Raw genomic sequence first — 21947 nt, forward strand, 5'->3', positions numbered from 1 at the left:
TAAATTTACCTTTGCCACAAAACTGGATTTATTTATTTATTTATTAGATAGAGTCTCGCTCTGTTGTCCACGCGGGAGTGCAGTGGCACAATCTCGGCTCACTGCAACCCCTACCTCCTGGGTTCAAGCAATTCTCCTGCATCAGCCTCCTGAGTAACTGGGATTACAGGCGCAAGCCACCACACCCAGCTGATTTTGTATTTTTAGTAGAGATGGGGTTTCACCATGTTGGCCAGGCTGGTCTTGAACTCCTGACCTCAAGTGATCCACCTGCCTCAGCCTCCCAATGTGCTGGGAATACAGGCATGAGCCACCATGTCCGGCCTAAAACTGGATTTAAATATGCCACCTTTCTGCTGGGAGCAGTGGTACATACCTATAATCCCAGCTACTCAGGACCCTGGCTACTCAGGAGGTTGAGGTAGGAGGACTGCTTGAACTCATGAGTTTGAGACCAGCCTGGGCAACACAGTAAGATCTCATCTCAAAAAAAAATCTATATCTATATCTATAGCTATACACCTTCCATATAGCATTTTAATATCTTTGGGAATGGAGCTGCATCTTAAAATTGATGGCGTGTTTCCATTCTTACTAATACAGTAGTCCCTCTTTACCCTTGGTTTTGCTTTCCAATGTTTCAGTTACCTACAGTTAATGGAGATCCAAAATTACAGTACTTTGAGAGACAGAGAGAGACCACACTCACAGAACTTTTACTACAGTATACTGTCGTAACTGTTCTATTTTATTGTGGTTGTTGTTAATCTCTTACTGTGCCTAATTTATAAACTAAACTTTATCATAGGTATGTATGTATGTACAGGAAAAAACATAGTATATGCAGGGTTTGGCATTATTGGCAGTTTCAGGCATTGAGTGGTCTTAGAAGGCATCTCCCAAGGATAAGAGGGGATTACTGCATATAAAATAGTGATATATCTTAATAGATGGCACCTTAGATTTGAAGCATTAGAATAATATATTTCTTTTTTAAGGCAAATCATATCCAATATAATACTGTTCTTTACAAACCTTACAACAGAAAGTTCTGTCATACTGAAAGACACTTGTCAAAAGACAAAATTACAACAAATTTAATTTTTTTTTTTGACACAGACTCTCACTCTGTCTCCCAGACTGGAGTGCAATGGCATGGTCTCAGCTCACTGCAACCTCCGCCTCCTAGGTTCAAGCAATTCTCCCGCCTCAGACTCCCGAGTAGCTGGGATTACAGGCGCCCACCACCACGTCTAATTTTTGTATCTTTAGTAGAGACTGGGTTTCACCATGTTGGCCAGGCTGGTCTCAAACTGCTGACCTCGTGATCCACCCACCTTGGCCTCCCAAAGCGCTGGGATTACAGGCTTGAGCCACCGCGCCCAGCCTAAAAAACTTTATTTTATTTTATTTTATTTTATTTTTTTTATTTTTTTGAGACGGAGTCTCGCTCTGTCTCCCAGGCTGGAGGGCAGTGGCGCGATCTCCGCTCATTGCAAGCTCTGCCTCCTGGGTTCACGCCATTCTCCTGCCTCAGCCTCCTGAGTAGCTGGGACTACAGGCACCAGCCACCACGCCCGGCTAATTTTTCTTTTTGTATTTTTAGTAGAGACGGGGTTTCACTGTGTTAGCCAGGATGGTCTCCATCTCCTGTCCTCGTGATCCGCCTGCCTCGGCCTCCCAAAGTGCTGGGATTACAGGGGTGAGCCACCGTGCCCGACCAAAAATTTTTAATTGGCTTTTGTGATTCCAACTCTGGAATCACATCAACCCATCGTCTCATAAAATAGAATGAGTGTTCCAATGAGCTGAGCAGAGGAGGCTGATTGTATAGACAGAAAAGGGCTGAGGGAAAGTAGAAACAGAAAATAAAAAGCAGATTGCTAATTTCAAAGTTACTTTTTTTGTAAAAGTTAAAGCAGAGGAAATTTCTTGATGCTGGCTAAAACTGGTCTGTTTGGGGATTTGGCTATTATCTCTTTCTCCTGATTTCTCAGGAGATTAGATGAAAAATTTAGTTTCTAGACTTGGTGGCGTGGAACTTCAGTATGAGTAACTCCATTTTGGTTTGGTCTGTTGGCTCTAGTGCGGGGGATCAGTCCAAACCAAAGGCCTCCTATTAATTTTACTTAACATATTTTAAAGGTAATTTGTTAGTTGGCTTGTGCTGGCAAAGTCAGGGGATAAATATTTACCTGATAATGCTCTAGAGAAAGAACCAAGAAGTACTAACGGCAGCAACAGATATCACATATCTCTTCCTTCTCAAAATTATTTCGGTATCCAGTGATTTAGTTTACTGCTAGACAACCTTATTCTATAAAATGGAATTAATATCTAGATGTAATTCTATTTGAGATTATTATGGTAATTAAAAATGGGAAAATCTGCCATCCCAACTAATTCCTGAACCTGAAATAGACCATAAAGAAGCGAGGGAGACACAGGGGAAGGGGGTGTGCCAAGATAAGGGGGACTATAAAGCAAATAGTAGGCAACCATGGAGTACAGAAGTCCTACTGGCCTTTAAAAAGAGGATATTTTAAAAATATTTCCAATGTTAGAACAGAAAAAAATCACCTGCTTCATACAGATATTTTGGAAGTTGAGTTGTTTTACCACTTCCTGTATTTCCAGTAACAATAAGGAATGAATTGTCCCTCACAGCTTGAATAATCTTTTTTCTTTGTTTCTGAATAGGAAAAGTTGGAGTAGTTCCTCCCTCCTGGGACGTGCATCCTTTCTCTTCTGTAATAACAGAAAAACAAGTCAATTAAAAGACTTGTAAAGATATCTCTGACTCAACTTCTCAGGACTGAAACCAGAAAGGCAATATTGAATTTTAGGGCTGGAAGGGATCATCCATGACTTCTCAGTTAAATCGCTCATGTACAATTTGTAAGTGAGGGTTAATGAGCCCAGAACAACTTTTTGGTGAAATTCAGCAACTTGAGCATTTGTTCACGCGTAACTCAAAGTACTTTTCAAAGCAAGTATAGCTCAAGGCAACGTATACACATGTATACTTACACAGAAGCACAAAACCCAATTTTATTTAACAATAGACCAAAAACTGGAACACAGCAGAAAATTCTCAGCTGGATTAGAAGCCACCTGTGTTTGCTTCTGATTCATGGTTCAAGTTAGGTCCCTGTTCAGAGTGACTGATATCCCAGAAGGCCAAGTGGTGGGTAACCATGGAAACTGGCTCCTGGAAACTGGCTCCCTTCATACCGTACCCAAAGGCAGACTGGCGGCCCGACGAAGGAGGGGGGAGGATGAATGGGTAGAGAACAAAGGGTTTGTGAGCCTGTTTAAGAACAGAATGCATTTCGGGCGTTGGGGTTCACTTTTTCGCCCCCCAGTAAGGTTTTCGCCCAACTTGGATCTGGGACCGCCCCCCTCTAAGGCAAAGTGCTCATTGGACGCAAAGTTCGCCTCGGGCTTGGAAAGCCAAGAGAACGCCACGGCTTCCTCACTACTCTTCTCAGCCGGCCAAAGGCGTACTTTCATCCCCCCCAAAACCCCCACGCCGTAACTCCCGCTGGCTTCCGTACCGTCCCGCGGACCGCACCTCTATCGGCGATACAAACAGCCGGGGGCCGCTCTTCCTGGAGGTCTCTTGACCGCTCACCCTCCTCCTGCCGCCTTGGCGCCCTGCCCGCGACTGCGGGAAACCGGGACATAGACCTGGCCCCGAGTGGAGGCGAGCACGTCCACCGATCTGAGGAGATGGGAGGGGAAAGGCGAGGACGCGCCCTGATGACGTAGAGGTGTTTACTTCCGCGCGTGCGACTTGTAGCAAAGGGAGGGGGAGCTGCTCGATGACGTGACACGGGGCGGCCGGGCCGCGAGCCAAGGCTCCACCCCCAGGGATTTCCCGCCAACTGCCACGTGCGCTTCGCCTCGGGCGGCTGAGGCATACCTGAGGGCCGGAAGACCCCCTCTTGTTTCGCCTCTGCGGCGCCAAAGGTCGCGACCACACCTCTTTTCAACGCCACAGTGGTCTCCGCAGGCTATTCTGTCTTCGCACACCTGACACGATGTGACCCTCTGCCTGGAGCTGGAACCATGGTGCTGCGTTTGGCAACTCATTCTCACTTCACCTTTCCTGATCTGGTATGACCTGTCCAAGGCACACAGCTACTGAGCTGTGGAGCCGAGCTTTTAGTTATGTTATTATAAAAACTTAGGTTGCCGAGGCTGTTCATTTCCCTCACAGGACCCTGAATTTAATTTATTTGCATGTTTCCTCTTCTGCCCAGCTAGATTGTAAAGCCCCCCAAAAGAGCCGGAATATGTAAACGCCACTACATCCAGGGTCCCAGTGATTCAAGGTGGGCTGTCAATATTTGTTGACTTTGCTGAAATGGAGGAATGAATAATTGACTTCCTTAGGAATTCAGCTCATTTTTGATAGAGGTGCATTCCTTGGAAACCACAGTAGCTGAAAAGTTCAACAGATACACAACATCTGAGGCAGGGCAACTTTTTCAGAAAAGGTACTTTGGGGACAGGTCTTTCTGTTCTAGAGCCTTCCAATTTTTAAATTATTGTCAACTGTAACAAAATCAATGCAATGTGAACAAGATTGTTTCTTGGACTCCTGAATTGTTCCTGCTGTGAGAATTAACCAACACTTACTACCAAAGAAAACAACTCAAAACTGTCACTTCACCATCACCTAAAGACCCCACTGTCTGACCAGGCTTCAAAAGATGTGCCATAAGGCTGTTGGACCCCCAGATTTTTCTGTGCTCATTTGAAGTGAAGTCACGGCCGTGCATGGTGGCTCATGCCTGTAATCCCAGCACCTTGGGAGGCTGGGACAGGTGGATCACTTGAGATCAGGAGTTCGAGACCAGCCTGGCCAATATGGTGAAACCCAATCTCTATTAAAAATACAAAAAAAAAAAAGAAAATTAGCCGAGTGTGGTAACACGTGCCTGTAATCCAAGCTACTTGGGAGGCTGAAGCAGGAGAATCGCTTGAACCTAGGGGCAGGGGTTGCAGTGAGCCAAGATCGTGCCACTGCACTCCAGCCTGGGCAACAGACTGAGATTCCGTCTCAAAAAATAAAGTAGAATAAAGTGAACTCATACCAACTGTTCTTAAATGGGACTGATCAACACTTCTTAAAATGCAAGCTCATCAGATTTTGAATGATACCAAATAAGTTGGAACTTTGTGACAACTTTATATCTCAAAACCTGGGTATGAGAGGAAACAATCTGGCAAATAGGAGAATAGTCCAGGTTTCTCTCTTTCATTAGGAGCATCTCCCAGCCTTCTGGATCATGTTAGGAATTCAAAATACAGAAACAGAATTCAAAATATAGAAACAGAAACCAAAATGGCAAAAATACATTTGTAGTACAGGCAAGGTATTGGTAATCTCAGTATTTTGGTATAGGGCATCTCTATCAGTGATATAATAAAGTCACTTTCTAAAAATCATCATTCCAGACCAATGATGATTACCACTTAGCTCATAGTAGTCAGATCTTTCCGATACAGTTGACCCTGGAACAATACAGGTTTGAACTTCACAGGTTCACTTGTAGGCAGATTTTCTTCTGTACCTGCTAAGCTGGAGATAGCAAGATCAACCCTTTGTCTTCCTCCTCCTTCTCTTCAGCCTACTGAACAGGATGGAAACCTTTATGATGATCCCCTTACACTTAACGGATAGTAAATATATTTTCTCTTCCTTATGATTTTCTTAATATTTTATTTTATCTAGCTTGTTTTATTTTAAGAATACAGTATATAATACATATACAAAATATGTATTAATTGTTTATGTTATCTGTAAGGCTTCCAGGCAATAGTTGGTATTAATAGTTAAGCTCTGGGGAATTGAGTAATACACAGATTTTGGCCCAATGCAGTGGTTCACACCTGTAATCATAGCACTTTGGGAGGCCAAGGCGGGCAGATTGCCTGAGTTCAGGAATTCAAGATCAGCCTGGGCAACATAGCGAAACCCCATCTCTCCTAAAAATACAAAAAAAATTAGCCAGGTGTGGTGGTGTGTGCCTGTAGTCCCAGCTACTTGGGAGGCTGAGGCAGAAGAACCACTTGAACCTGGGAGACGGAAGTTGGGGTGAGCCGAGATCGCACCACTGCACTCCAGCCTGGGTGACAGCGAGACTCTGTCTCCAAGAAAAAAAAAAAAAAAAGTTATATGCAGATTTTGACAGTGCAAAAGGTTCGTGCCCCTACCCCCACCTTGTTCAGGTTTCAACTGTAAATTATTTCCTTTATTTTTCACAAAAACTCACAGAATTAGGTTATTACTATCCCTAATTTTTGTGTTAGAAACTTGCCTGTGGTGACAAACGAACTAAGAGGGCCAAGATTCAAAGTCACACTAATAACCACTAAACTGCATTGGGAGATGGAACTATTTAGATCTTGGTGCCAAAATAATGTATCTTCTTCCAATGTTTGTAACTCTGATAGAACTGACCCCATTCTTGTATGAGAACCACCTACTGAGAGTATACAATATAAAACCTGCAAGCCAAAAATGAAGAAAAATAAAAGCAAAAAATTCAAGTGATGTTTAACATTGTTCATTTTATAACCAAGGACATTTAAAGCATGTTACCATTAATAACCATGTGCTTGGGGCTATTCTAAATTAGAAGACCAACAATTATTTCCTACTCAGTGAGTTTACAAATTACAATGACAAGCAAAACTCAAGTACAGAGTAAAAATAGAAAATACATGGGTTGAATCTGGGAAGAAAGGTCAGTGTCCCCAACGACATTGAATCTATTTCTTTTCTTTGGGTTACATTAAAAACCTGAGGCCAGGTCTGTTATCCCAGGACTTTGGGAGACCGAGGTGGCCAGATCACCTGAGGTCGGGAGTTTGAGACCAGCCTGGCCAATATGGTGAAACCCCATCTCTACTAAAAATACAAAAAAATTAGCCTAGGATGGTAACAGCCACCTGTAATCCCAGCTACTCAGGAGGCTGACGGAGGAGAATCACTTGAACCCAGGAGGTGGAGGTTGCAGTGAGCCAAGATCTCACCACTGCACTCCAGCCTGGGCAACAGAGTAAGACTCTGTCTCAGAAAACAAAAACAAACAAACAAACAAAAAAGACACCTGAAAGAACTGGTATTTAAAGAAGTGTGAGAAGTCTGAATTGCCCCCTGCTGCTATTGCTTCATAAGCAGTCTTTCAAAATATTCTACAATCCAAGCAACCTGTTTCAGAGCATGCAAAAGAGACAGGAAAGAGGCTCAATATTAAAGATTTACAAAAATGGAAGAAAATGTTTAAATCATCTTCAGGAAAGAAAGTATAGGACCACTGTTGTGATGGTTAAAAGGAGTAAGTAAAACCCACACAAGAAAGGAAAATTATCAAAGATATATTATTACAGTCACAACCAGAAAGTTTAAAATGCTAGAAAAATGGTGATATGTACAAACCTAATTAATAACAGAACCTAATTGTTCACAGGAGTGAGCAATGGTATCAAACTACATGGATTTCTTAAGAACTCATTAATTAGACCAAAACAAGACTTGTCTTGGTAAAGAGAAGCAGACAGAAGCCAGATTGTGAGTAAATGAGAATTCGAGAGTAAACTGAAAATGTACCTAATACACTTGGGGATGGCTGGTTAGAATCAACTAGGGTAAATGAAAGGGAGAGAAAAGAATAGCTGGAAAAAGATGCTGCTACTACTGCATATGTGATGATTAAGAAAAGACTTGGTCAATGAAAGTATTGGGGTACAAGGAGAAGATGTGTTCAGGAGAGTTGAAACAGAGATACCGATGAGGGAGAAATACCAAGTTCACATTTTGAGGAAGGATATAGGACTGGAGGAGACAGAACAAACTTTTAGTCCAGATAGGTATTATAAACTTGCATTTGTGGTGGATTTGTATCCAAATGTGAATCTGATTGTTTTTCTGTATTTTCCTCCCCTTTTTCTATCTCACTGGTAACCCATAGGCCTATCTTCCTCTTCAGCCCTCAACAAAGCAGAAACAAAAATCCAAAGACTCTTGACCTGAGGTCCCAAACCAGAGCCTTCTGTGCATGCTCAAATTACTGATTACTTCCTCTCTCTGATGGATAAGACTGGGCCTAGGCAGAGGGCAGAGAGTGGGGAGGATATGAGAAAGGAAGGACTGACAGAAGAGATAAACAGCCCTCCTAGGGGGCAGGAGAAAGATCATCTTTTGTTAGAAAGTTCTAATGGGGCCAGGTTCATGATTACAGGTTCATGCCTGTAATCCCAACACGTTGGGAGGCCAAGGCAGGTGGATTGCTTGAGACCAGGAGTTTGAGACCAGCCTGTGCAACATAGTGAGACCCCATCTCAAGACTCATCTCTACAAAAAATACAAAAATTAGCCAGGCTTGGAGGTGCATGCCGGTATTCCCAGCTACTTGGGAGGCTGAGGCAGGAGGATCACTTGAGCCCAGTAGGACAAGACTGCAGTGAACCGTGATGGTGCCATTGCATACCAGCCTGGGTGACAGAGTGAGACCCTGTTTCAGAAAAAAGTAAAAGAAAAAAGAAAGAAAGAAAAGTTCTAATGGAAGGAATTCAAGAAGATAAACCATTCTCAAGTGTGGACCATTCCCTTCCCAATTAAAAATAAATCAGAAACAAACATCTATGAGCAGTTTTTCATCTAGTAGTCCTGGATACATGTAGACCTTGAAAGAGAGGGAGGGGAACTTCATTCTAGAGAGAAAGTAAACGTGAAAGAAAACCTCAAGCCCTAAACTAGGTGGAACTAGACAAAAAATTTGGGAATTTTTCTGAGTCATATAGTGGTGGACTACATACCACAGTTACATATTTTATTAACAAGCTTATAGTATATTAGCAACTTGGGGGTTTGGAGGAAAATAATTAGATGGTATGGCCATATCATAAAACAGAGAAATATCTAACTTTCAGTCCAAAAGTAAAAAATATCAGCCAGGTGTGATAGCTCACACCTGTAACCCCAGCCCTTTAGGAGGCCAAGGCAGGCAGATCTCCTGAGGTCAGGAGTTCAAGACCAGCCTGGCCAACATGGTAAAACCCCATCTCTACAAAAAAATACAAAAGTTAGCCGGCCGTGGTGGTACTCGCCAGTGATCCCAGCTAACACAGGAGGCTGAGGCACAAAAATCGCTTGAACCCAGGAGGCAGAGGTTGCAGTGAGCCGAGATTGTGCCACTGCACTCCAGCCTGGGCGACAGAGTGAGACTGTCTCAAAAAAAAAAAAAGTAAAAGATATAATCACACCTTCTTCTCTTTAAGTGTCTAGATATTAAGATTTGAGTAGTTATCACAGAGCCAGTCACCAAATAGTAATTAAATCATTCATCAACAATACTGTTTGAGAGCTTAATAGAGATTGAGACACTGCTAGTTGTCAATGAAAATTACGCATATAATCTTTAATACATGTGTAGAATTCCCATTAATTTACTAGTAAAATAGGGCCTCTTCCAAGTGAAAGCTCAATGTTTACTCTAGCTTCCTATTCATTCATGTGTTCATTCAGTATATATTATAATGCACAATTCTTTTTTTTTTTTTTTTTGAGATAACGTCTCACTCTTGTCAGCTAGGATGGAGTGCAATGGCGCGATCTCAGCTCCCTGCAACCTCTGCCTCCCAGGTTCAGGCAATTCTCCTGCCTCAACCTCCTGAGTAGCTGGGATTACAGGCGCCTGCTACCATGCCTGGCTAATTTTTGTATTTTTAGTAGAGACGGGGTTTCACCATGTTGGCCGTGCTGGTCTCGAACTCCTGACCTCAGGTGATCCAACCACCTCGGCCTCCCAAAGTGCTGCGATTACAGGCATGAGCCACCGCGCCCAGCTAAAATGCGCAATTCTTATATGCACCCTTTTTAGTAGCTACGCAGAGGCATAAAATATGTGTAGGACATGGTTATTACCTTCAATGACATTACACGTAATCAAGGAGATAACATATTTAGAGGAGGAAAAACTGGCTAGAGTGATCAGTGAAGCCTTCTAGGAGTTAGTGACATTTGAACTGAGCTTTGAAAGTTGGGAAGATTCCAGTAAATGCTAGGGAAAGATTCTAGATAGAGTGCATTTGACAAAGGCACAATAGAGCGATCAAGATATTATTAATTATGGATTATTGAGAAAGATGCAGTATTAGTGTTCTGACTATGGTCTCTGTAAATCTTTCAATGGCCTGAAGGTGGCAAGCTGGGTTTATTTGAGAAATTTCAGCATCAACATTATTTAAAAGAAAAATGAAACAGTACTATTTATCTGAAAAAAATCTTTCATTGACATTTAACTCATAAAATCAAAAAGTGAAACCAATTGAAACATAACCAAACATTTATTGCTTGTCTTTAGTAGGACTTACCTTAAGGCACACAGATTTTGTATTGCAAATGCTTTCCATTTTATATTTATTTATTTTTTGAGATGGAGTCTCACTGTGTCACCCAGGCTGGAGTGCAGTGGTGAGATCTCAGCTCACTGCAACCTCCACCTCCCAGGTTCAAGCGATTCTCCTGCCTCAGCCTCCCGAGTAACTGGGACTACAGGCACACGCCACCACACCTGGCTAATTTTTGTATTTTTTGTAGACACAGGGTTTTGCCATATTGGCCAGGCTGGTCTGGAACTCTTGACCTCAAGTGATCTATCTGCCTCAGCCTCCCAAAGTGCTGGGATTACAGGTGTGAGCCACCACACCTGGCCTCATTTTTATATCTTAATTTTTATTATCCTTATTGATTTCTCAGTTATGATATAATTTTTTCATAGCAGAAAAAAAGGAACTTATATATTTAAGTATTGTAAGAGTTAAAGAAAGAGGAAGGAAACATGAAAAGCGCTCAACAGTCAAAGACAGGTTTATTTTAGAGAATATACCTGAGAGGGGTTTTTGGCCAATGTCAGTCAGGGGCACTCTCTTACAGACTAAGAGTATTTAAGAGTTCAGGGCTAGAGAACTTATCACAGGCTTGGAATATTTCTGTGTGGGGGAGAAGTTTATTGCGGGGTTGGAATGTCTCTGGTTGGAGGGAAGGTTATCTTGGGGCTGACATCTCTCCAGTCAGGGAGGGGTTTATCTTATGGTTGGAATGTTTCTGGTCAGAGATGTCATTTGTGGTTTATGGTCATGCTGACCTTAAGCCATTAGGCTGATGTCTTTTGGATTTAGGCGGTTTTTGATCAAGGGGAACTTTAGAATGGCAGTGCTTGTCCAAGATGGCGATATTCCTGCTCTGTCAAGTATTACCATTAAAATCTGAGGAAAGACCAGCAGCGGTGGTTGGTGCTTATAATCCCAGCACCACTTTGGGAGGCTGAGGCAGATAGATCATCTGAGGTCAGGTGTTCCAAACCAGCCTGACCAATATGGTGAAACCCCATCTTTACTAAAGAAATACAAAAATTAGACCGGGCGCCGTGGCTCAAGCCTGTAATCCCAGCACTTTGGGAGGCCGAGACGGGCGGATCACGAGGTCAGAAGATCGAGACCATCCTGGCTAACACGGTGAAACCCTGTCTAATAAAAAATACAAAAAACTAGCCGGGCGAGGTGGCGGGCGCCTGTAGTGCCAGCTACTCGGGAGGCTAAGGCAGGAGAATGGCGTAAACCCAGGAGGCGGAGCTTGCAGTGAGCTGAGATCCGGCCACAGCACTCCAGCCTGGGCGACAGGGCGAGACTCCGTCTCAAAAAAAAAAAAACAAGAAATGCAAAAATTAGCTGGGCATGTGTCACACGCCTGTAATCCCAGCTACTCGGGAGGCTGAAGCACGAGAATCCCTTGAACCCCAGAGGCGGAGGTTGCAATGCCCCCAGATCTCAGCACTACACTCCAGCTGGGCGACAGTGCGAGACTCCATCTCAAAAAAAAAAATCCGTAAAAAGCATTGTGAGAAGGCTTTTTGGGGGGCGGTCAGGTTTATCGGGGCATAATTTCCAAATGTTATAGTTTTAGTGTATAGTTTTGTTACCCACACAATGAGTGGGTTTGATCACTTAGCCAGTGACAGTCCAATACCACAACCAAGGAAGATTTAACAAGGGGATTTTATGACTTAAAACAAGTAAGGAGGCTATCGGGGATAATTCCCCAAAGCAGTGTCTCCCTAAACCAAGGTGACAAAAAGGCTTTTCTTAGGCAGGTTAGCTGAGTCATCATATGTAGAGGTGTCTAGGCAGCTCAGGCCCAGTCTGAGATCAGGCTTCTACATACAAATGGAGAATAGCTCCTTCCTGGGTGGATTTTTAGTATGCTAACGAGGAGAATTCTCCAAAGTTCATCTCCAACTCAGGCATCTCTGGATCAAACTGGTTTTTGTTTTGCTGTGGCTGGGCTTCTTCCTTGAACTTTTATTTATATATTTATTTATTTATTTTTTGGAGACAGAGTCTCTCTCTGTCGCCCAGTCTGGAGTGCAGCAGCACAATCTCAGCTCCCAGGTTCAAGAGATTCTCCTGCCTCAGCCTCCTGCGTGGCTGGGATTACAAGTGCGCGCTACCATGCCCAGCTAATTTTTGTATTTTTAGTAAGACAGGGTTTCACCATGTTGGCCAGGATGGGCTCGATCTCGTGACTTTGTGATCCGCCCTCCTTGGCATCCCAAAGTGCTGGGATTACAGGCGTGAGCCACCGCACCCGGCCCCTTGAACTTTCTTGAAACAACAAAACCTTCAGCAGTTACAACTGGATGCTTTTTCTTTTTCTTTTTTTCCTTTTTAATTAATTTATTTTTTTGAGACAGAGTCTTGCTGTGTTGCCCAGGCTGGAGTGCAGTGGCGTGATCTCGGCTCACTGCAAGCTCCGCCTCCCGGGTTCACGCCATTCTCCCGCCTTAGCCTCCCCAGTAGCTGGGACTACAGTGCCCGCCACCACGCCCGGCTAATTTTTTGTATTTTTGGTAGAGATGGGGTTTCACCGTGTTAGCGAGGATGGTCTCAATCTCCTGATCTCCTGATCCGCCCGCCTCGGCCTCCCAAAGTGCTGGGATTACAGGCGTGAGCCATTGCGCCCGGCACAACTGGGTGCTTTTTCACAATGTGTTCTGGAAAAGGAAAACCCTGGAACTCTGGGTTACAGTTTTTTGAGTTTTATCAGTTTTGACAAGTGCATATGGTTGTGTAACCACAACTATAAATATAAGATAAAAAATGGTTTCATAACTTTAACAAATTCCCTTGTACCCCTTTATGGTCACCCCTTCCTTTACCTCCAGGTCCTCAAAACCACTGATTTGTTTTCTGTCTGCATAGTTTAGCATGTCCTGAAATGTCATATGAATGAAATTGTGTAGCATGTACTCCTTCTTTGGTCTGCCTTCTTTTATCTTCAGCATTATTGCTTTGAGATTCATCCATGTTGTAATGTATATCAATAGTTGAATCCTTTTTATTATTAAGTGATATTCCATTGTATGGATGTACCACAATTTACTTATTAATTAAGTAGTTGAGAGACATTTATGTTGTTTCCAGTTTTGGGTGATGACATGTACATTCACTATAAACATTCATATATAGGTTTTTGAGTGACAAAGTTTTCATTTCTCTTGGGTAAATACGTAGGAGTGGAATTGCTGGGTCAAATGATAAATATATGTTTATAAGATTGCAAACTGTGTTTCCAAAGTGGCTGGACCATTTTGCACTTCTATCAGTCATGTATGAAAATTCCAGTTGCTCTGCATCCTTGCTAGGACTTGATATTGTCAGTGTTTGTTCATTTGTTTGAGCCATTCTAATAGGAAATAATGGTGTTGTTAAAAGTATTTAGACAGGCATGAGCAAGGCAGGAGAGGGCTCTCCCCCTCCACCAGGAATGTCAGGAAATGGTTCGGCAATTATCATATTGCCTCTCTAAAAGTGACAAATTGGCAGCAGTGACATATTGGCATAATTAGATGGCATGGCCATATCATAAAACTTAGAGAAATACCTAACTTTCAGTCCAAAAGTAAAAGATATCGTCATGTCATCATCACAATTTCTTCTCGTTCTTTCTGAGTGTCCAGATATTAAGATTTGAGTAATGATCACAGAGCCAGTTACCAGTCATTAAATCATTTATCATCAATATTGTTGATGAGAGGCTGATAAATTGCCAGGGAAAAGCCATTTCCTGATGGTTTACACCTGTCGCTCTAAAATGTTAGTTGAATGTAGACACCAGGGAGAGGCAACTTCGTTGGAATGCCCTTTAAGAAACAAAATGATGGAGTATGACCTTCCCAGGCAGTCCACCGGAAAAGGAAAGAAAGCCTCAGATGGGCATGCCTACAACTTCCTAAACACACTGTGCGTGCTCACCTCCCAAACACATAGAGGGCATTGCGCCTGTGGGCAGCCCACCCTAAGGGAAATATCGTGGGAAAGGGATACTAGATATCAGAAGTGGGCCAGTCTATAAAGTTCTAGGATCGGCTGGGCACGGTGGCTCATGCCTGTAATCCCAGCACTTTGGGAGGCTGAGGCAGGCAGATCACGAGGTCAAAAGATCAAGACCATCCTGGCCAACACAGTGAAACCCTGTCTCTACTAAAAATACAAAAATTAGCCAGGCGTGGTGGCTCACACCTGTAGTCCCAGCTACTTGGGAGGCAGAGGCAGGAGAATCGCTTGAACTCGGGAGGTGGAGATTGCAGTGAGCCGAGATCGCGCCACTGCACTCCAGCCTGGTGACACAGCAAGACTCTATCTCAAAATAAAATAAAATAAAATAAAATAGAATAATTCTAGGATCAAGGTTAAATGTCACACTTGACCGTCTTGGTGCCCGTTTGGGTCTCTTCCGAATGTACTTTCCTTTCTTTGCTGCTCTAAAGCTTTTTAATAAACTTCCACTTCTGTTCTGAAACTTGCCTCGGTCTCTTTTACTGCCTTATGCCCCTCAGTCGAATTCTTTGTTCTAGGAGGCGAGAATTGAGGTTGCCGCAGACCCACAGGGATTCGCCACCAGTAACTTGGACTATCTTCCACTGTTAACAGTATATTATTACAGCTTTAATTTGCATATCTCTATGACAATATCAAACATATTTCTACAAAAGGTGTTGATTTGTAGTCTGTACAACTTTTTTGTAAAGTGTCTGTTCAAAACTTTTGCCTGCTTGTACGTGTGTGGGAAGCGTTGCCTATTATCTTACAGAATTTTGAGAATTCTTTATGCACTTTGAATACAAGTTCTTTGTCAGAAATATGCTTTGCAAATACTTTGGCCTAGTCTATGTCTTGTCTTTTAATCTTCTTAATTGTGTTTTTCAAAGAGTTCTCAATTTTGATAAAGTTCAATTTATCAATTTTTTTTCCTTTTATAAATTGTGCTTTTGGTGTGGTATGTAAGAAATCTTTGCCTAATTCAAAGATGTTTTCATATATTTTCTTATTTATTCCTTTATTTCTTTTTCTTTTTCTTTTTTTTTTTTTTTTTTGAGACAGGATTTCTCTCTGTCTTCCAGGCTGGAATGCAGTGGCACGATCACACCTCACTGAAGCCTCGAACTTCTGGGCTCAGTGAACCTCCCACTTCACCTTCCTGAGTAACTGGAACTATAAGCATGTGCCACCATGCTCAGCTAATTTTTGTACTTTTTTTGTAGAGACTGTTTGTTTGTTTCTTTGGTTTTTTTTTTTCATGTTGCCTAAGCTGCTCTCAAACTCCTGGGCTCGATCGATCCTCCCACCTCAGCCTCGAAGTGCTGAGATTACAGGCATTAGTCACTGCACCTAGCCAATGTTTTCTTCAAGTATTTTTATAGTTATACAATTTTACATTGAGATTTGCAATCCATTTTTAGTTGAGTTTATGTTTTTACATGGTACAAAGTATGGTGCAAGGTATGCACACACACACACATGCACACATATATATACACACACAATTATTCTAGAACCATTTTTTTCCATAGGTGAAAATTTCAACCAAGGAAGGGACTTACACTCTCTTTTTTTTTTTTTTTTTTTTTTTTTTGAGACATAGTCTTGCTGTGTCGCCCAGGTTGGAGTGCAGTGGCACGATCTCTGCTCACTGCAAGCTCCACCTCCTGGGTTCACGCCATTCTCCTGCCTCAGCCTCCCAAGTAGCTAGGACTACAGGTGCCCGCCACCATGCCTGACTAATTTTTTTGTATTTTTTTAGTAGAGACGGGGTTTCACTGTGTTAGCCAGGATGGTCTCCATCGCCTAACCTCATGATCCACCCGCCTCAGCCTCCCAAAGTGCTGGGATTACAGGCGTGAGCCACCGCGCTCCGCTGGAAGGGACTTACACTCTTAAAATTTACAATTAAAATCTGAGATAGGTCTTGTCTGAGAGTTTCTTCAACTTTTTTTGGTTGGTTTTTTTTTAAACTTTATTTTCCAAACATTACATCGTATTTAAAAGGAACAATTTGTGTGTTGGTTCTTTTCGTTTTTTTGTTGTTGTTTTTTGGTGTTTTTTTTTTGATACAGAGTCTCACTCTTATCAACCAGGCTGGAGTGCAGTGGCACGATCTCAGCTCACTGCAACCTCTTCCTCCTGGGTTTTAAGCAATTTTTTGTGCCTCAGTCTCCCAAGTAGCTGGGATTACAGGTGCCCGCCACCATGCCCAGCTAATTTTTGTACTTTTTTTTTTTCTGAGACGAAGTCTCGCTCTGTCGCCCAGGCTGGAGTGCAGTGGCTGGATCTCGACTCACTGCAAGCTCCGCCCCCTGGGTTTACACCATTCTCCTGCCTCAGCCTCCCAAGTAGCTGGGACTACAAGGCGCCCGCCACCTCACCCGGCTAGTTTTTTTGTATTTTTTAGTAGAGACGGGGTTTCACCGTGTTAGCCAGGATGGTCTCGCTCTCCTGACCTCGTGATCCGCCCGTCTCGGCCTCCCAAAGTGCAGGGATTACAGGCTTTAGCCACCGCGCCCGGCCTAATTTTTGTACTTTTAACAGAGATGGAGTTTCTCCATATTGGCCAGGCTGGTCTTGAACTCCTGACCTCAGGTGATCTGCCTGCCTTGGCCTCCCAAAGTGCTGGGATTACAGGCATGAGCCACTGCGCCCAGTCGTGCCTTGGTTTTTATCCCTTTCATTTTATTCCATTAGAAGTATCAGGATTTTAAGACATTTTCAAATGACACTGTCTATCTCTGCACTATCTAGAATAATGCAATTTTAAGCTATAGAGACTGCCATCCCCATTTGTAGAGATGAAGAAACCGAGACTTTAAGATCTTCAACGACTTGCCCAAGGTCATACAGCATAGAGCCAGAACAAAGTCCAGGGTGCAGCTTCCCAAATCTCTAGGCCATTGCTCTTTCCGCCAACTGTTTGTGGCCTTCGTATTGAATGTTTCACTAACTTGATTTCTATTTATTATAGACAATTGCTTCAATAGTAGGCTTTTATCTAAAATTTCATCTAGTACATAAAGTTCAATAAAGCAAAATTAAACTGAAGTCTTTTTTTGTTTGTTTTTGAGACGGAGTTTCACTCTTGTTGCCCAGGCTGGAGTGCAATGGCACGATCTCGGCTCACCGCAACCTCTGCCTCCCAGGTTCAAGCAATTCTTCTGCCTCAGCCTCCGTAGTAGCTGGGATTATAGGCGTGTGCCACCATGCCCGGCTAATTTTGTATTTTTTTTTTAGTAGAGACGGGGTTTCTCCATGTTGGTCAGGCTGGTCTCGAACTCCCGACCTCAGGTGATCCACCCGCCTCGGCCTCCCAAAGTGCTGGGACTACAGGCGTGAGCCACCGCATCCGGCCTGAATTCTTACCAGATGTCTCTAAGATTTACCCAATGCCACTGGATTTACAATCTCATTATAAAGTAAGCACACACACACAAAAGGAAGCAGTCTAGACACTAGGGATTACCAAAATGCTGAAATTTTAATTCATAATTCTAAGACTTCGCACAGATGCATAATTTTTACTTTACATATTAAGTTAGCTATGTCTCTTCATTTAATTGTAAATTAGACAGAAATTTTACCTTTTTTTGCTGCATGGGACTTCCAGCAGTCTGGTGGGTTAAGTCTGGATGATCCAGTCTCATCTGATGCAACAAAAATATAGATATTCTTGATAAAATATAAGAATCTTCAGATGCCAGAAATGAAAAGGGAATGCAAATTCCCGAGAAAATGCAAAGCTATTCTGTGGGGACAGTATCCTGTGAGGAAACGGAGGATGGGATGGGAAGACCCAGTAGATGTCTAAAAGGAGTTCCAGAGTAATCGAATATGTCTATTTGAATAGGAAGAAAAGCAATATTTGAGTAGATAATCGCTGAGCCCCAGATAGGAAAAAATAAAAACTACATACACCTGAACAAAATGAAACATCGACCATGCTGGAAAGAGAGAAAATCTTAAAAGCAACAGAATTAAAAAGGTTTCCTATGAAGGAACAATAACACATTATCAGCAGATTTCTCAACAAAAATAAAAAAGACTACACAATGATAGGCATCTTCACATTATTAAGCGAAAATAACCAAGAAGTCTATACTCAAAACTTTCGTTCAAGAGTGAGACTGAAATCAAGATATTTTCAGACAAACACTAAAATAATATATAGTAACAAGTCATTGCTTTAAAAAAAAATTCAAATATACACTTCAAATGAAAAAATTAAACTGGCGGCCAGCCCTGCTGCACCAGGCCCGCTCCGTCTGCCTCTTGAAAAAAAAAAGAAAGAAAGAAATTAAACCCAGGAGAAAGGACCTGGTGTAAGCACTAATTTTAAACAGAAAAGTTAGTAAAAATACTGGTAAATCTATATTAATATTGACTGTTAAAAAGCAATAATAGACTGGACACAACGGCTCATGCCTATAATCCCAACACTTTTGGAGGCCAAGGCAGGAGGATTGCTTGAGGCCAGGAGTTAGAGACCAGTCTGGGCAACACAGCAAGATTCAGCTCTACAAAAAAAAATTTTTTTAAATTAGTGCCATGTGGTGGTACATGCCTGTGGTCCCAGCTACTCAGGAGGCTGAGGTGAGAGGACTGCTCAAGCCCAGGAAGTCAAGGTTGCAGTGAGCTGTGTTTATGCCACCACACTCCAGTGTGGGTGACAGAGAGAGACCCTGTGTCAAAATAAAATAAAATAAAAGCAATAATAATAAATACTGAGGCCGGGCATGGTGGCTCACATCTGTCATCCCAGCACTTTGGGAGGCCAAGGCGGGCAGATCACTTGAGGTCAGGAGGTCGAGACCAGCCTGGCCAACATGGTGAAACCCTGTCCTACTAAAAATGCAAAAATTAGCCAGGCATGGTGGCATGTACCTGTAATCCCAGCTACTCAGGAGGCTGAGGCAGAAGAATTGTTTGAGTCCGGGAGGCAGAGTTTGCAGAGGCAGAGGTTGTAGTGAGCCAAGATTGCACCACTGCACTCCAGCCTGAGCAGCAAGAGTGAGACTTCATCTCAAAAATAAATAAATAATAGGCCGGGCGCGGTGGCTCAAGCCTGTAATCCCAGCACTTTGGGAGGCCGAGACGGGCGGATCACGAGGTCAGGAGATCGAGACCATCCTGGCTAACACCGTGAAACCCTGTCTCTACTAAAAAATACAAAAAACTAGCCGGGCGAGGTGGCGGGCGCCTGTAGTCCCAGCTACTTGGAAGGCTGAGGCAGGAGAATGGCGTGAACCCGGGAGGCGGAGCTTGCAGTGAGCCGAGATCTGGCCACTGCACTCCAGCCTCGGTGACAGAGCAAGACTCCGTCTCAAAAAAAATAAAAAATAAAACTAAAATTAAAATAAATAAATTAATACTCTAAGTTGAGAGAGTTTTTGAAAAGGTGAAACCAAATTACTATAATAACAGGAAGAATGGGAGGAATAAAGTTTCTCAGATTGTATGTTGTTCAAAAGAGGCTGACAATATCTTAGACCAAGTTGAGCCACACATGTTATAAATTTAAGAGTAACCATTGATTGAATAAAAGAAAGTGATATTGTTTTTATAAATAAAAAAAGCAAAAGTAAGTTCTTGTTAATTTTACCACTGTGAGGAAAATATACTTGATAACTATGAACTTCCCACCAAAGGGAAAGTATACAAGGAAAAATGGATGAAACAAACAAGAAAAATTTTAAGCTTCTATGTAATTACAATGAGGAAAAGATTGATTTCAAAATTGTGTAAGCCTGTAAGAAAATAGCAAGCTTTGTTTACTGATACTTTTTTCTATATCACATAAAACTTTATGTTATAAACCTGAAACCCCACTTTTTCTATCAGAGAAACTCCTTTATAATCCATAATAAGTAAAGGTTAATTTTTAAACACAAGTTTCAAGTCAGTAGAGGTGAAAAATAAATCAGTAACTCAATAGAAGGTAGGAAAGTATAAAAAGTAAAGAAAATACATAGTAGATAAAGAACATTAAATAAAAGGCAGTAGAAATAAATTACTTTTGCAACTTTACTGAAAAAATAGAGAACTTATTTCTACTGTATAAATAACTTAGAGATATGTGAAGGAGTGAAGAATGTGCCATCCCCAAATATGCCAGATTGGTATAGTAATTATTTCAAGTTGAAAACAGTTGAGAAATTGTAATTTCAGAAAGGGTGAGCTGACCTGTCTCTTCCTCCATGCAGCAAGAGATACAGATTCCTCTGGGAGGGGCACCCTGTCCATACTAGGGCAAGAAAACCCTTATCACCAGAGACTTAGAATTGGAGGCTGCAGGCCAGTCACAGTGGCTCACGCCTGTAATCCCAGCACTTTGGAAGGTCCAGGTGGGCAGATCGCCTGAGGTCAGGAGTTCGAGACCAGACTGGCCAACATGGTGAAACCCCATCTCTACTAAAAATACAAAAATTAACTGCGCGTGGTGGCAGGCGCCTGTAGTCCCAGCTACTTGGAAGGCTAAGGCAGGAGAATCGCTTAAACCTTGGAGACGTATGCTACAGTGAGCGAGATCGCACCACTGCACTCCAGCCTGGGGTGTAGAGCGAAACTCCACTTCAAAAAAAAAAAAAAAAACCAAAAAGAATTGGAGGCTGCAACGGACCTGCATAAATGTACTTGACGAAGTAAACCTTATCTTCCACCTGTTGCACATCCTCCATACATCTCCTAGTAACTCCCCTAGAAAATTTACTGCCCCTGGCCGGGTATTCTTTGTCCTGTCATTTCTTTTCAAATGTATCATTTTTTGTTTAAAAATACAAAAGCATCTTGCTTTGGCTACTTATTCAGACTTCACGCTCTTGTGAATATCACCATGTACATGTAGAACTAATACAATTTGTATGCTTTTCCCTTGTTAATCTGCCGGGTGTCAGTTTGGTTTCCAGATCTAAAGAGGTCACTAAGAGCAAAGGGGGGTTGATCTCTGGCTCCCCTAAACATGCACTCTGGTATAGAGACAAATTTGATCCTGAGACCCCCACATAGATGTGAGGCTCTTCCTCTCCTTGCCATTCTAGATTACAAATCCTTCTATATAACTAGACGTTGTTTTGAAGAGAAGCAGAGGGAAGCAAGAAGAAATGTGAAAGATTCTGCATTTACCCAAAAGAAAATGTGTTATTCAAAAGTGATCATTTATTTATTTACTTTATTTTTATTTATTTTTTGAGACAAGGTCTCAGTCACTCAGGCTGGAGTGCAGTGGCACAGTCATAGCTCAGTGGCACAGTCATAGCTCACTACAGCCTTGAACTCCTGGACTCAAGCAATCCTCCTGCCTCAGCCTCCTGAGTAGCTGGGACGACAGGTGTGTACCACCACACCCAGCTAATTTTTAAATTTTTTTTGTAGAAATGGGAGCTTGCTATGTTTCCCAGGCTGGTCTTGAACTCCTGGCCTCAAGCCATTTTCCTTCCTTGGTCTCCCAAAGCACTGGGATTACGTAGAGAAGTAAGCCACCACACAGGGCCAAAATAAACTATTTAAACTAAAAAAGATTGTTGCCTGGAATTGACAAGTTTAATGTT

The 21947-nt window shown here is 42.4% G+C and overlaps 1 protein-coding gene and 1 long non-coding RNA gene across 8 annotated transcripts in view; one reads left to right on the plus strand and one right to left on the minus strand.

Annotated features, from left to right (window-relative positions):
* The window catches only part of DHX40 (DEAH-box helicase 40), a 45718-nt gene extending 41891 nt beyond the window's left edge, over positions 1-3827 (minus strand). The window contains exons 1-2 of one of the 6 annotated variants that reach the window (XM_021928249.2): positions 3575-3827; positions 2581-2748 (exon numbers count right to left, since the gene is read on the minus strand). In XM_021928249.2, coding sequence (XP_021783941.1) covers positions 2581-2748; positions 3575-3686 — 280 coding nt within the window. In that variant the 5' untranslated portion in view covers positions 3687-3827. Of the gene's footprint in view, positions 1-2580; positions 2749-3557 lie in introns of all 6 variants that reach the window. The other 5 variants (XM_021928250.1, XM_021928252.2, XM_021928253.2 and 2 more) reach the window with 5 other exon arrangements.
* A 31-nt stretch (positions 3828-3858) lies between these two features.
* The window catches only part of LOC103878799, a 137999-nt gene continuing 119910 nt past the window's right edge, over positions 3859-21947 (plus strand). For both annotated transcript variants that reach the window (XR_001896067.3, XR_639148.4), the window contains exon 1: positions 3859-4119. This is a non-coding gene — a long non-coding RNA (uncharacterized LOC103878799). The remainder of the gene's footprint in view (positions 4120-21947) is intronic.

Source organism: Papio anubis, chromosome 17 (assembly GCF_008728515.1).
Source record: "Papio anubis isolate 15944 chromosome 17, Panubis1.0, whole genome shotgun sequence".
NCBI classification, from domain to species: Eukaryota; Metazoa; Chordata; class Mammalia; order Primates; family Cercopithecidae; genus Papio; species Papio anubis.